This window comes from Vicia villosa, unplaced genomic scaffold, assembly GCF_029867415.1.
Source record: "Vicia villosa cultivar HV-30 ecotype Madison, WI unplaced genomic scaffold, Vvil1.0 ctg.000131F_1_1_1, whole genome shotgun sequence".
Classification (NCBI taxonomy): Eukaryota; Viridiplantae; Streptophyta; class Magnoliopsida; order Fabales; family Fabaceae; genus Vicia; species Vicia villosa.
Genome location: NW_026705025.1, coordinates 742,966 through 756,922, shown reverse-complemented (window position 1 = coordinate 756,922; position 13,957 = coordinate 742,966). Strand labels below are relative to the sequence as shown.

At 34.1% G+C, this 13,957-nt stretch overlaps 2 protein-coding genes across 8 annotated transcripts; one reads left to right on the top strand and one right to left on the bottom strand.

Annotated features, from left to right (window-relative positions):
* Window positions 1-3,381: 3,381 nt before the first annotated feature.
* Window positions 3,382-7,629, bottom strand: LOC131624501 (peroxygenase 1-like). 7 transcript variants are annotated; one of them, XM_058895461.1, is made up of 5 exons: window positions 6,091-7,629; window positions 5,110-6,014; window positions 4,967-4,987; window positions 4,747-4,869; window positions 3,382-4,676 (listed from the first exon to the last, which is right to left on the bottom strand). In XM_058895461.1, exons 2-5 carry the CDS (start codon window positions 5,162-5,164, stop codon window positions 4,408-4,410), a joined length of 468 nt encoding a protein of 155 aa, XP_058751444.1. In that variant the 5' UTR covers window positions 5,165-6,014; window positions 6,091-7,629; the 3' UTR covers window positions 3,382-4,407. The 7 variants fall into 7 exon arrangements, with proteins under 7 accessions (XP_058751444.1, XP_058751445.1, XP_058751446.1 ...); XM_058895462.1 differs by having other exon boundaries at window positions 6,114-7,629; XM_058895463.1 differs by having other exon boundaries at window positions 5,110-6,887; window positions 6,964-7,629.
* A 375-nt stretch (window positions 7,630-8,004) lies between these two features.
* LOC131624500 (uncharacterized) lies at window positions 8,005-12,657 on the top strand. The gene is made up of 19 exons (XM_058895458.1): window positions 8,005-8,309; window positions 8,494-8,573; window positions 8,737-8,823; window positions 8,955-9,005; window positions 9,200-9,317; window positions 9,449-9,505; window positions 9,688-9,752; window positions 9,847-9,930; window positions 10,125-10,175; window positions 10,276-10,338; window positions 10,427-10,473; window positions 10,597-10,666; window positions 10,751-10,813; window positions 11,028-11,117; window positions 11,221-11,487; window positions 11,580-11,665; window positions 11,777-11,906; window positions 11,996-12,089; window positions 12,181-12,657. The coding sequence occupies exons 1-19, from the start codon at window positions 8,192-8,194 to the stop codon at window positions 12,354-12,356; spliced, it is 1,797 nt and encodes a 598-aa protein (XP_058751441.1). The 5' UTR covers window positions 8,005-8,191; the 3' UTR covers window positions 12,357-12,657.
* Window positions 12,658-13,957: the final 1,300 nt, after the last annotated feature.

Below are 13,957 nucleotides of genomic sequence, written 5' to 3'. Positions count from 1 at the left end.
GGCAGAAGCTTATATGATCGTCTCTACCGAAATAATCAGGGAAGTCTTTTATTAAAGTTCTTCGAGTATTTATTTCAGGGGGAGATTATTTATCTCAGGGGGAGATTGTTAATCTCAGGGGGAGACATATTCATATGCTTATGCTATAGCTGTGTAATTTGTCTTTTGCCGTCTACTCTTTCTGATTGCAAATTCATATCATTTATATATGTTTTTGTCATCATCAAAAAGGGGGAGATTGTTAGAACAAGATTTGTTCTTATCAATTATCTTAGTTTTGATGATAACAATAATATGAATTTTGCTTAAGATAATATGGTACTCTAATCCAATGCAATTTCCCTTTCAGGAAATATATAAAGAGTACGCATAATTCAGCGCTCAGAAGTTGTGTCTCAAATGGTTCAGCATGCAACATCAGAACATGGTCTGGCAAGACATCAGAAGATGGTCGAAGCAGAATCAGAACATGGGTCTATGGAAGCATCAGAAGAACATGAGATCAGAAGCACTGAAGATCAGAAGATGGTATCACGCAACAGAAGCACTTCAAGATCAGAAGATCAGAAGATGCTATGCACCAAGCTGTTTGACTCTGATGATATTCAAACGTCATATTCATAAACATCAGATCAGAAGGAAGTACACGTGGCAGACTACGCTGACTGACAAAAGGAACGTTAAAGCTACTAAAGGCAACGTCAGTAGACACAGCGTGAACAAGGCTCGAGGTAGTTGACAAAAGCGTATAACATTAAATGCAATGCTGTACGGAACACGCAAAGCATTAAATGCACTCAACGGTCATCTTCTCAACGCCTATAAATATGAAGTTCTGATGAGAAGCAAGGTTACCAATTCTTAACAACTCTGAACGAAAATAAACTTGCTGAAACGCTATTCAATCAAAGCTCAGAATCTTCATCAAAGCTCACTACATTGCTGTTGTAATATCTTAGTGAGATTAAGCTTAAACGTTAAGAGAAATATCACAGTTGTGATTATAGCTTTTAAGAAGCATTTGTAAACTCTTGAATAGATTACATTAAGTTGTAAGGAACTAGAGTGATCGTGTTGATCAGTATACTCTAGGAAGTCTTGGCAGTTGGCTGAGCAGTTTGTAACTAGAGTGATCAGGTTGATCAGTATACTCTAGAGGAAGTCTTAGGAGTGAACTAAGCCTAGAGTGATCGTGTTGATCAGTAGACTCTAGAAAAGTCTTAGAGGGTATCTAAGCAGTTGTTCCTGGAGTGATCAAGTTGTGATCAGAAGACTCTGGAAGACTTAGTTGCGGACTAAGTGGAGAACCATTGTAATCCGTGCGATTAGTGGATTAAATCCTCAGTTGAGGTAAATCATCTCTGCGGGGGTGGACTGGAGTAGCTTCGTTAACAGCGAACCAGGATAAAAATAATTGTGCAATTTATTTTTATCGTCCAAGATTTAAAGTCACACTTATTCAATCCCCCCCTTTCTAAGTGTTTTTCTATCCTTCAAGATAAACATAAACATGATGACAACTATGAAGAACTGTAAAAGATCAGGAAGATAAACATCAACATGATGACAACTATGAAGAACATAATAAGATATTCATCATGATAAAGATGCAACATGATGTTAACTGTAAAATATAAAAAAAGATAACACTCAGCATAGTAAAGATGCAACAATTGTGAAAGTCAACCAATGCACTTAAGCGGTTAAAGATGCAAGTCATGTGTTTGATAAAGGATTGATAAAGTTTTCAGATAAAGCTTCAGACATTAACAAAGGTTGTTCAGACAAAAGACAACAAACATATTATATCAAAAGCTTTAGGAGATCTCAAGCAAAGTGTCAACACAATGAATACACCACACACATGCTAAGGGAAGTTATTCTAATTTAGAAAGTGAGTGAAACTTTTGTAAAAGCAAAAGTCTTTCTTTATAGAAGTAGATGGCTATAAGCGTACAAACACTCAAAAATTTTTTATAAAAAGTTTTGAAAAGAATAAACCTTAAGAAGTATATATAGAAGTTGCATAGAAAGAGACGAGAGCATTCAAAAAGCCAAAAAACAACAATTTATTATTTTCCCCAATTTTTTGTTTTTTCTGTTTTGGATCATTTTTGCATTACGGTTTATTTTTAGTATTTAAACACTTTTGGGACTTGATCATCAGGGCCACCTTTTGTTGTAATAAAATTTGAGACTTTCTCTTTCTGGTCGATCCCAAAGTTTTATCTGACATGTTTGCCGCTTGCGAACTTGTATTTTCATTCTAAACTTAGCACTTGCTAATCTTTATTGATCTGACTACATCAGAAAGATTGCAATGAATCTACTTAAAATATTTCTAATCATGTAAACAATGTTAAAAGATAAAAATGTTATCTTATATTGTGATCATCAAAACCAAATTAAAGAACATTATCTTCAAACCATTCTTGGTTCAACAATAGTTGCTCCAAATGCTAAATTATGAGGTTTAGGTTGGTAGAGGATATGCAAATTCTTATGTTATCTAATTCTATGTTTAAGTTCTCATTAGCACCCGTCTTGGCCTCGAAAATAGGAGGAGACGGGTCTAAGTTGTCTTGTTAAGAAGTTAATAAAACAATCTCTAAATCGATGTTATCGTTATGTTTTTTATTGTAGTAGTTTTAGAGATTGGGTGATTAAGCTTACTACTCTCTATTCACGAAATTTTATGTGGACAACAACCTGTTTATTTAGGTTCAAATCAACATAAACCTTATCATATTTTTCAAATGAAGACTCTAGAGTTTTGACATCACTTTAATTATTTTTTCAATGGTTGAAGAAAGAGCAACGAGTACACTCTCATCGTAATATTTCATACTTATGTTAGGAATTCACATTCAACCCATTGACACTACCAATGGTGCAACTTTCTAGGTCAAATTTAGAATCTAGTTACGCACTATGAGATAGTGATCAAATATCACCCACAACCTACCTTTTGTCATTTTTTCTTTGTCTTCAATCATATCAAGCTTAACCATGTAAAATCCATGCCCTATGTCCCCAAATCCATATTTCCCACAAGTTTCCATCCAACCTTAACTCAATCTCGTATGATAAAAAACTAGTAAATTTCCTCAATAATTTGACAATCATTGCATCAATCCAAGACTTTCTTAATCCCCCACTTGATCCTTAATCAAGCTGTGTGGTTCACTATCTTTAATTTCAATGCAATTTTTTAAAAATCAACTAGATCAATAAATTCCCTTTAAAACAAGTACTTGATATGGAGAGATTATATCTCTAAGCGACATCTTTTGATTGTTAGAGCCACCACCCCTACCACCATCAACTAGTTTTCAATAGGGGTGGCAAATAGAATCGGCCTATTGAGCATGTCCGTTTTACCCACACTTTTTCACAGACGGGTCAAAGTTTTACCCCTAGACCTTCTAATATTTTCACTCTGTCCTGCCTCATTTTTCTACTAGCTTTTGCAGACGCAGACATTAACATAATTTTTTTATAATTTTTAGACTAAAAAGATACACTGTCCATGGACCCGTTCCGTGCCACCGTCATTGTTTATGCATGGCGTAATAATATTTTAAGCTTGCGTCCTCCACAATAACCTCTTCCTCCACCCTATTTTTATGGATTTTTGTAAGAAGGTTTTAAATAAAAGGAACATGCACGTTTGCACCCTTAATTTTCAATGGTTCTTCTCCCACATTTCATATTTTTACTTTCCTCAAACTAGTCAGAGACCCGTGCTGTCGCCCGGGTGCTTTATTAGTGGTGTAGTGTTTTTTGAACGATACGAAAAATGTGAAGTAACGAAGTTTGACCAAATTGCATATATAAAATAGAAATTAACCATTTAAAAAAATTACTAATAAGATATTAGTTGTATAAAAATTAGGTTCTAAGTTAAAATAATGATCCACAAAAAAGGTTTAAGATAAGTCAAGAATACAATAGCAAAAATGATTAAGATAGGTCAAGAACACAAATATTTTGTTGATTAAAATAAAAAGTATTGTGGTGATAGTGACCCGTGAAAATAGTGAGTTTCAGTGATAAGATAAAACTCGTAGGAGTTGGTAAAATTTACTCGCATTATTTCCTTATAATAAAATAATAAATTGATGACAAAGAAGGCCAATATTATTCCATTAACCATACTTTCCCTCTAATTATATTGAAATACACAATGCTAGTTTGACAGTCTTGCTGTATATTATCCGGTTGGTGTTTAGTATCCAATGGTACATCGGTCTCCTACACGCATGTTTGCTTCAGTTCATGACACATATAACATGGTCAATAACATAGTTTGTAATGATAATGCAGCCTAAAGGACTGTAATCAAATTGAAAGTTGTAGAAAAAGAGTAAGTCAATTCAATGGTTCTTATTCTTTATGCTTTACGTCTCATTTGTAATTTGTATACATATATGTAGATGGTATTTGACATTCAATTTTCTTCTCCTGATAAAAGATATAAATAGAACTTGTGTTGCCAACTCTACTCAAGGAATAATTGCAGCAGATAAATTTGTAATTCATTTTATGAAGGAACACGACTCTTAAACTATAAACTATCCAAAATAAAAAATGAGTGATATCAAATAGAAGGATATGTTCCAAGCTAGGAGCAGTAGAAACTTGTTGCAACAGTCCACCCCCGATTTCACGCATCGCTGTTGTTCATTCATTCACTATTAACCAAATTTATTATGTAAAAGAATTTATGTAAAACAAAACTATAACCTCGGAAAGTCTCCCATGGATAAATAAGACCATCTTTGTTAACATCAAAGAAAGCAACATGTTTCTGAAGAACATTTTCATGAACTGGATTATGTTTCTTATCTTCAATACCTCCAACAAATCCTACATGTAAATTCAAATTTTAAAAACATCAATCTATGAAATAGAATTAACAAAGTAAAATACAATTGAGTAAATGACAAATTTTGTTGCACAATACCTTCCTCTAGTTGCTTGCTATCTGATGAAGAAGATGCCATTGATGAATAAGTCAGTTCACTTTAACTAATGACAGATTGAAGGTAATATAAAAATGTATAAGTTGAATATTGGTAGAAGTGCCCTACAAAAACTAAAGTGTACCTGCTAGCAAACTTGCATTGGAACCAAGAATGTAGTGACCGCAAGATGTATACATGTAGATGGTAGCAATTGGACTATCTAGCTGAAAAAAGCAGGAAGTTTGTCAGCTTTTGGTTTAGTATAGCAATGTGTTCTCTCTCTAAATAAACAAATAATCACACATTATTGATTCAATGTTCACTTACAATAGTGCTAATTGTAATATACCTCTCACAAAAAATAATTTCATCAATCCTAACCTTCCTATAGAGCTTATGCATCTCATAAGTGTCATTAAAACCCGTTGAAAATACCAACATATCAAAAAAATGAGAAGACAGGGAACAAATTTTAAAACTAAGAAAACATAAAGAGAAAGAATCACGAAACCGGCAGAAGCATTTCATCGAGCACTTTGTAAGCAAGATTGAAAGAGAAATTTTCTTCTCCTCGTCGCTTCACCTACTACTACTACTACTAACACGGGTTGTTATTTACTCGTAAAAGGAAAATGCAGGAGCCAAACCAAACACCTCAAACAACACTTACAGGTAAAAACACCAGACCATGCAAGAAACCAATGATAACCAAGATACATTTGAAAGTAATACACCTGCAAAGACCATAGAGTTAGTGAGCTACTTAAACTTTTTTCTTTTGCATAGAATAATAGTGCAGATACACAAATAATAAGACCACAATTCAAATCAATTTATTTAACATTCTAAATATTTGCAGCATACTTCCAACAAACAAAGTTAAACAAAATTATATAAAACAAACCTTATCCTGATTACTAAAAAGAAAATGTCAAATTTAAACCAAAATAGTGAAATATATATAAACTTATCATGATTGCTTGATAGTTGCTTCTTTAGCTTTAGCTCTTGATGATGAAGAGACTCTAAGTAGTTGATTTCCAATCACTAAAAGATATTAAAAACAGAGTACAATATTAAATATGAATATTGTAAATCGAAAAACAGAACAAAAAGCACTCACACACTGTGTTGTTTTGTCACTACCCTTTCTATCATGATTGATTGCTTATAACAACTATTAAGACACCCAGTAGAAACCCTTTGAGAGAGTTCATCTTTGGTTGAGATTTGTGAGAGATTAAATATGAAAGTGGAGCGCAGAGATTGAGAGGAAAGGGTTTTTGATTGAGACGCAGAGAAATTGAGAGATAAAGTGACTCAAGGTGCTTAGGGTTTGAGAGGAAAAGCTTAGAATCGTCAAAAGAAAAGTTTAGAGCCGTGTCTATGAAGCAAAAATTGAAAGAGAGAAGAAGGATGACATTGAAGAAGGTGGTGAAAGAAGAGGCCGATATTGTTGAAGAAAGAACATGAAGCAGGTGGTGAAAGTAACGGCTAGGGTTTATGGGGGAAAAGGGAGAGAGGAAGAAAGAGAGAGAAAGATACGAGAAAGAGGGGAAAGGGTGAGGGGAAAGTGGGTGTTTCAAATGAGGACCAATAGGAGTGTAACACTTGGTGCAAGAATTTAGAAAAGAGAAACAAATGAAAATGGTGTTTGGGACAAGTTGTTGGAATGGACCAATAAGAAAGATACAATTGGCATAGGTGAATATTGAATTTGTTAATTACATGATTAACCTTTTGTAAGGGAGAAAAAAAAAGTGAAAGGGCATAATAGTAAGTTTGGGCAATTTCCTAGTAATGGGTAGATTTAAACCAAAATAGTGAAATATATATAAACTTATCATGATTGCTTGATAGTTGCTTCTTTAGCTTTAGCTCTTGATGATGAAGAGACTCTAAGTAGTTGATTTCCAATCACTAAAAGATATTAAAAACAGAGTACAATATTAAATATGAATATTGTAAATCGAAAAACAGAACAAAAAGCACTCACACACTGTGTTGTTTTGTCACTACCCTTTCTATCATGATTGATTGCTTATAACAACTATTAAGACACCCAGTAGAAACCCTTTGAGAGAGTTCATCTTTGGTTGAGATTTGTGAGAGATTAAATATGAAAGTGGAGCGCAGAGATTGAGAGGAAAGGGTTTTTGATTGAGACGCAGAGAAATTGAGAGATAAAGTGACTCAAGGTGCTTAGGGTTTGAGAGGAAAAGCTTAGAATCGTCAAAAGAAAAGTTTAGAGCCGTGTCTATGAAGCAAAAATTGAAAGAGAGAAGAAGGATGACATTGAAGAAGGTGGTGAAAGAAGAGGCCGATATTGTTGAAGAAAGAACATGAAGCAGGTGGTGAAAGTAACGGCTAGGGTTTATGGGGGAAAAGGGAGAGAGGAAGAAAGAGAGAGAAAGATACGAGAAAGAGGGGAAAGGGTGAGGGGAAAGTGGGTGTTTCAAATGAGGACCAATAGGAGTGTAACACTTGGTGCAAGAATTTAGAAAAGAGAAACAAATGAAAATGGTGTTTGGGACAAGTTGTTGGAATGGACCAATAAGAAAGATACAATTGGCATAGGTGAATATTGAATTTGTTAATTACATGATTAACCTTTTGTAAGGGAGAAAAAAAAAAGTGAAAGGGCATAATAGTAAGTTTGGGCAATTTCCTAGTAATGGGTAGATAGTTGAGTTGATAGTTGATACCATAAAGAACATCCTATAACAAAGATTTAATCCTCGTAGAGAGAGGGACTTTATTTCCATGCTCACATTAATAATTTTTTTTACAATGAATAAAACTAAAATAACCTCTAGTTACACTAAGACTATATAAAAATATAAACCAAGGGTGAGGGAGTACCATAACATGTTATGCATTAAATACTAAGTACTGTATTTTTCAACAGAATTATAATAAATTAATAATTTCATAATTCATATTAACTAAAATTCATATATTTAATTTATTTAATTTTTATTACAATTTAAAAGTTAACCCGTCAATCTCTCTCTCTTTCTCTCTCTCTCTCTCCTAGTTGGATCCATTGTGGAATTAGAACCAGAATGGTGTGTATATATACCACTACCTAATGTCATCTCCTTCTTCAAACTAGTACTAACTATTCTTCATTTCTCCTTCAACAACACTCTAAACTTATTTTTAAGAAACACTTTTTAGTGTCATAAAACAACAACAAAGACATTGAACAAGAAAAAAAAAACATGAAGTATGTTCTTGTAACTGGAGGAGTTGTCAGTGGACTTGGTAAAGGTGTTACAGCAAGTAGTATTGGTTTACTTCTCAAAGCTTGTGGACTTCGTGTCACTGCTATCAAAATCGGTATCTTTTCTTTCTTCCTCCAAATTTCACCACCACCACCTTTTTGCTATACATGCATATTTTACCTAAATAGCCCCCACCCTTTATTTGTTTTTCCACAAAGTTTCAACCTTTGAAGTCTTTTATCTGTTTCTAATTCAAATTCTTTGATGGGTTGTCTTACATTTTTGTTGTCCTTTTTCAGATCCTTACTTGAACACAGATGCTGGAACAATGTCACCTATTGAACATGGAGAAGTTTATGTCTTGGATGATGGTGGTGAGGTACAAACAAATATATATAAAAATAATAAAAAACAAAACCAACAAAAAATGGTGTCAACTTTATGAGTTTTTTTTTTCTTTCTGAGTAATGAACTGTTGAAAAGCAGTGTCTTGTAAGAAGAAAAAAAAATGGAGAATCTTGACCCTTTTGTGTTTTTGAAAGGTGGACCTGGATCTTGGAAACTATGAGCGCTTTATGGATGTTAAGTTGACCCGTGATAATAACATAACTACAGGAAAGGTTTACCAGGCAAGTTTTCATGGAATTATGGTCCTTTTTTTTCTCACCTGTGACAGATTCTCAAGATCATTGTTAGAAATTTACAACAAACTCCTTCATCTGTTAAAAATTCTAACCTGAATGTTTTCATGGTTTTACAGTCTGTCATTGATAAGGAGAGAAGAGGAGACTATTTAGGAAAAACTGTACAGGTACTACTGCCTAATCAATTAAGTCATTAAGTGCATGTTTGGATCAGTAGCAAATTTGATTAACATTTTGTTCAAGCTTTAGTCAAAATTACTGTGGTAATTTAGCCAAATTCACTGTTTATCAAGTTTGTTATGATTAACTAAGATCTTGATGATGTTTGGTTCTGATAGTATGGTGCTATTTTCTCTTTTAGGTTGTCCCTCATATAACTGATGCTATTCAAGATTGGATAGAAAGAGTGGCCCACATACCAGTGGATGGAAAAGAAGGTCCAGCTGATGTATGTGTCATAGAATTGGGTGGAACCATAGGTACATACACTCTTCTAAACATTCTACACTCTTCTTCATGGTTACAATTAGATTGTTTGTTTAATTTCCATTGTTTAATATAAATAAATTCATAACAATAACACTAACAACACCCCTTGATCTGGTTGCAGGTGATATTGAGTCCATGCCTTTTATTCAAGCATTAGGACATTTTTCATATAGAGTAGGTGAGAATACTTGATTTTTCGACCAAATTTTTGTTGTGATTGCGGTTTCGGTTAGACTGCAAACCTTTCTATTGCGGTAAAATGCTGTTGTGGAAACCTCTAAAACGGTTAAATTATAGCCGCAATTGCGGTTGGGTGGCTTATATGTCTATTTTAATAGTTGTTACATGATATATATGCAGGTGCTAGCAACTTTTGCTTGGTTCATGTGAGCCTTGTTCCTGTTTTGAATGTTGTTGGTGAACAAGTAATGTCTTGCAACTCTAAATGGCCTTTGAGATCTATGAAGAGAATTGCTTTACTTTCGTCTAACGTAGAAAATAACCTTTTGTTGTGTTTAGAAAACAAAACCAACTCAACATAGTGTGAGAGGACTTAGAAGCCAAGGGCTGACTCCACAAATCTTGGCATGCCGCAGCACAATGGTTATTTATTCTTTCTCTTTGCCTCCTCCCATGAACAAATATGCACAAAACAACACATAAAACGCGTAGGCGAACACTAACACCGCGCTAGTACAATTATTCACTTTTATTTTCTGAAATTATTACTGGTGTCTACATGTCCGTGTTACAGTAACTTATTAATTTAGGATTCTAAAACTCAATTTTTTTTTCAGGCACTAGATGAGAATGCTAAGACGAAACTTTCTCAATTTTGTCTACTTCCGGTATGTAATTGTAAACGATAAATATATTTTGATTTATATGATTTCAAATGATTTCTGATTAGACTTTTCTTTCTCTACTAATGTTGCATGATGTTTTCAGGGGGAAAATATAATTACTCTTTATGATGTTCCCAACATATGGCACATTCCTTTGCTTTTAAGAGTAAGTTTTCCTCCAAAACTGTTGAACTACAAGTCATCTTATAATTTGTAGGTACCTTTCTTACAAATTATCTTCTTCTGGTCTATAGGATCAGAAGGCTCATGAAGCAATATTTAAAGTGCTGAACCTAACAGGGTTAGTCTCACTAGCTCCCCCCAACTTTATTTGTTCTATTTCTCGAACTCGATGAATATCAACACTTTTTTTTTTATCTCTATTTTTCTGAAAAGCTGAAGTGCTGGTTTTTTGTATATGCAGTATGACTCAAGAGCCTAATTTAGAGGAATGGACTTGTAGAGCCGAGTCTTCAGATTTACTTCATGAACCAGTGAGTAGTCAAAAGTCAATCTTAATTATATTATTATCATTGATTATTGGAAAGAGTTATATTTTTATTTCTTGAAAATCGTAGGTTCGTATAGCGTTAGTCGGGAAATATACATGCCTTTCAGATTCCTATCTCTCAGTTCTAAAGGTGGAGTTAGCTTTAACTTTATTACTGCATTAATCTTAATATCTTATGTCTTTCTGATTTTTTTTAAAGCCTGAAAGACTTATTTTTGTCTTTTCTCTGGGCCTAACATCCTAAGATGCTTACTCGCAAATTTCGGTCTCCTTCATGAAGTACACATGCTTGTGTTTTTCTTTTTGTTATTTGCCTATGTTGATACATTTAATATTGATTTCAGGCCTTAATTCATGCTTCTGTTAGCTGCCACAAGAAACTTGTTGTGGACTGGATTTCAGCTGCCAACCTTGAAAACACGACTGCGAAAGAGGTTACATCAATTTTTGAATCATTATGTAACAAGAAAATTTTATTAATACTAATTATTCTTCATAATAGCAACTTATTTATGTTGTTATTTAATAATGTTGCAGAATCCTGATGTTTATAAGGCAGCATGGAAGTTATTAAAGGGTGCTGACGGTATTCTTGTTCCTGGAGGCTTCGGTGATAGAGGAGTGCAAGGAAAAATTATCGCAGCTAAATATGCTCGAGAAAACAGAATTCCATACCTTGGCATTTGCCTTGGAATGCAAGTTGCTGTCATAGAATTTGCGCGATCCATGCTTGGTTTAAAAGATGCTAATAGTACTGAATTTGATCCGAATACCAAAAGTCCATGCGTCATATTTATGCCTGAGGTATCTTCATTGGTTTATTTCGTTCTAATTCTAGACGCATGAGTCGTTTATTTTTTCTATATTTGTGATTTGTTTGAACTGTTTTTGTGTAGGGATCAAAAACACATATGGGAGGCACCATGCGTCTTGGATCAAGGAGGACATATTTCCAGACCAAGTTATGCAAATCTGCAAAACTGTGAGTGTCATGTCATTACTTCATCGAATTTTTTCGAGGACACGTTTCTTTGTGCTTACGCCGAATGACTTAATTTTATCAAGTTTCTAACACATAGACCATGCCTCTTAGGTATGGCTGCAAAAGCTTCATTGATGAGAGACATCGGCATAGATATGAGGTGAACCCTGATTTGGTAACTAGCCTTGAAAATTCCGGTCTTTCCTTTACCGGAAAGGACGAAACTGGTCAACGCATGGAGGTACTACAGATATTCTCATGTAACTTTTTGTATTAACGAAAACATATATATGATGTAAAGATGAAAATTTGTGACATTTCATGTTGCAGATTGTTGAGATACCGAATCATCCTTATTTTATCGGCGTCCAATTCCATCCTGAGTTTAAATCAAGACCAGGAAAACCTTCTCCTGTTTTCTTAGGTATTTCTATGCTACATGTCTCTACATTTTGATTCCATGTTTGACTTGGGATCCTGAGATGCTAACTTCTGATGATGTCAAAACACAACAGGGTTTATAGCAGCAGCATGTGGACAACTTGAAGCTGTTTTACAACACTCTTCAAGGGGAGTAAGCAGTGATATCGCATCGGTCAAAACATATCAAAATGGATCGGCAACAAAACCACAAGCTTTTAGGCCAGAATATATTTATGGCAATGGCAATGGAAATGGGTTTCATTACTAAATGGTTTTATAACTACTACTAGTGTTTACTTGATGTGTTAGAAAATTTAAGGTTAATTGGTAAAATATGGTGTTTGTTAAGAGAAGATGTTTGTACAGTAAAAAAAAATTGAAAGTTGGTAGGAATTAGAGTTAAGGAGGATGATGATACAGAGAGAGATGAGCATTGATCCCGGTCTTTTTAATGGGGGCTAGCTCTTTTAACTAAGTTTTACAAGTGTTTCTGAGTTTGGAACTCTTCATGTTTGTAATGGATTCTTCATGTTTTAGTGCAATAGTACTACTGCCTTTGTTTTTTTTTTTCCCGAAGATGTTATTGTTTCAATAGAGATTTTCTCTTCTAAGATATGTAATGTGTCATCTATTCAGATGATATCTAATCAAGTTGTAATCCAAGAATGTTACAACATAGAGTGAACACATGTTTATGAAATGTTTTTTGAAGTTTCTAAGACAGCATTTAGCAGCAAAAAGAGTAATAATAGACACACCTCAAAGATCCTTTAACCCAGTCTTAAACATTACCATCATATTAAATGTTTCTAACAAAAAGTATTATGTTCAATAAAAGGTAGTTTTTCTTTCTTTCTTTAGAACCTTCACAGAAATCATAATTTCCATGAAGTGCACTTATTCATTTTACTGAACTTGTGTTAATATTGTGGTGTTATGACGCGTTCCTATCATGCCCTTAGACGAGGTTTGCCTGTTACATGAACCTATTTTAAGTATTTATTATGTTTATTTTCCATACGAGCATTTCGATTTCATATTTATTATGTTTTATTTTGTCCATGTTTTGTTATGTTTATTTTGTGGTTATATGTTTTACAATAGTGTTGGGTATACGAGCAATTTTCGTTCATTTGTGAGAGGCGTAATTGTGATCCTATCACAAATGGCTCACCACGGGCCACGATGTGGGGTCAAAATATTCCCGTCCAGGCAGTCTTCAGAAGTACACGCAGAGGATGGTCACTCTGACCTTACATGATGTCATATGGACATTGTACACTGACCATAGAGTACATCAGGAGTTCAACCACACTGCACTATTTTCGAGTTATCTGTGATGAGAGAGTATTGTTATTGCCTATTTATCTGAGAGGTGTCTCCGACAATTTAAATATGTTCAGGGCATTACCTAGACCAGTTCATATTGTACCTCCTAGCGTTGATAGATGGTTTCATGCTAGATGGTTTCATATTGTGACAGTGAGATTAAACTAAATGCAATGGTTTTTTTCTTTTCCTGGATAATGTCTAAATGGTTATTTAGAGTGGTATTATAGAATATTATACCCTCGTATCATCCCCCATGTCTCAATCGAGTCTGCGAGATGTTATTTGACATTCAAATGTCATGTCACCACCTCCTCCACCAGATGGTATGAGTGATCGACACAAATGCACATAATAGCTCTTCTTTCTAATAACCTCATGAGTTTGATAAACTCAAATGACGAAATTTATGCGATAACATTGCAGATAATACACATTATCCGTGGTGGAGCAGTTTATATTTTGTATTACTATTTATTGTTGGTTCATTGACATTATTTGAAGTCTCTGACATTATTTTATGTTGTAAATTATTTTGTG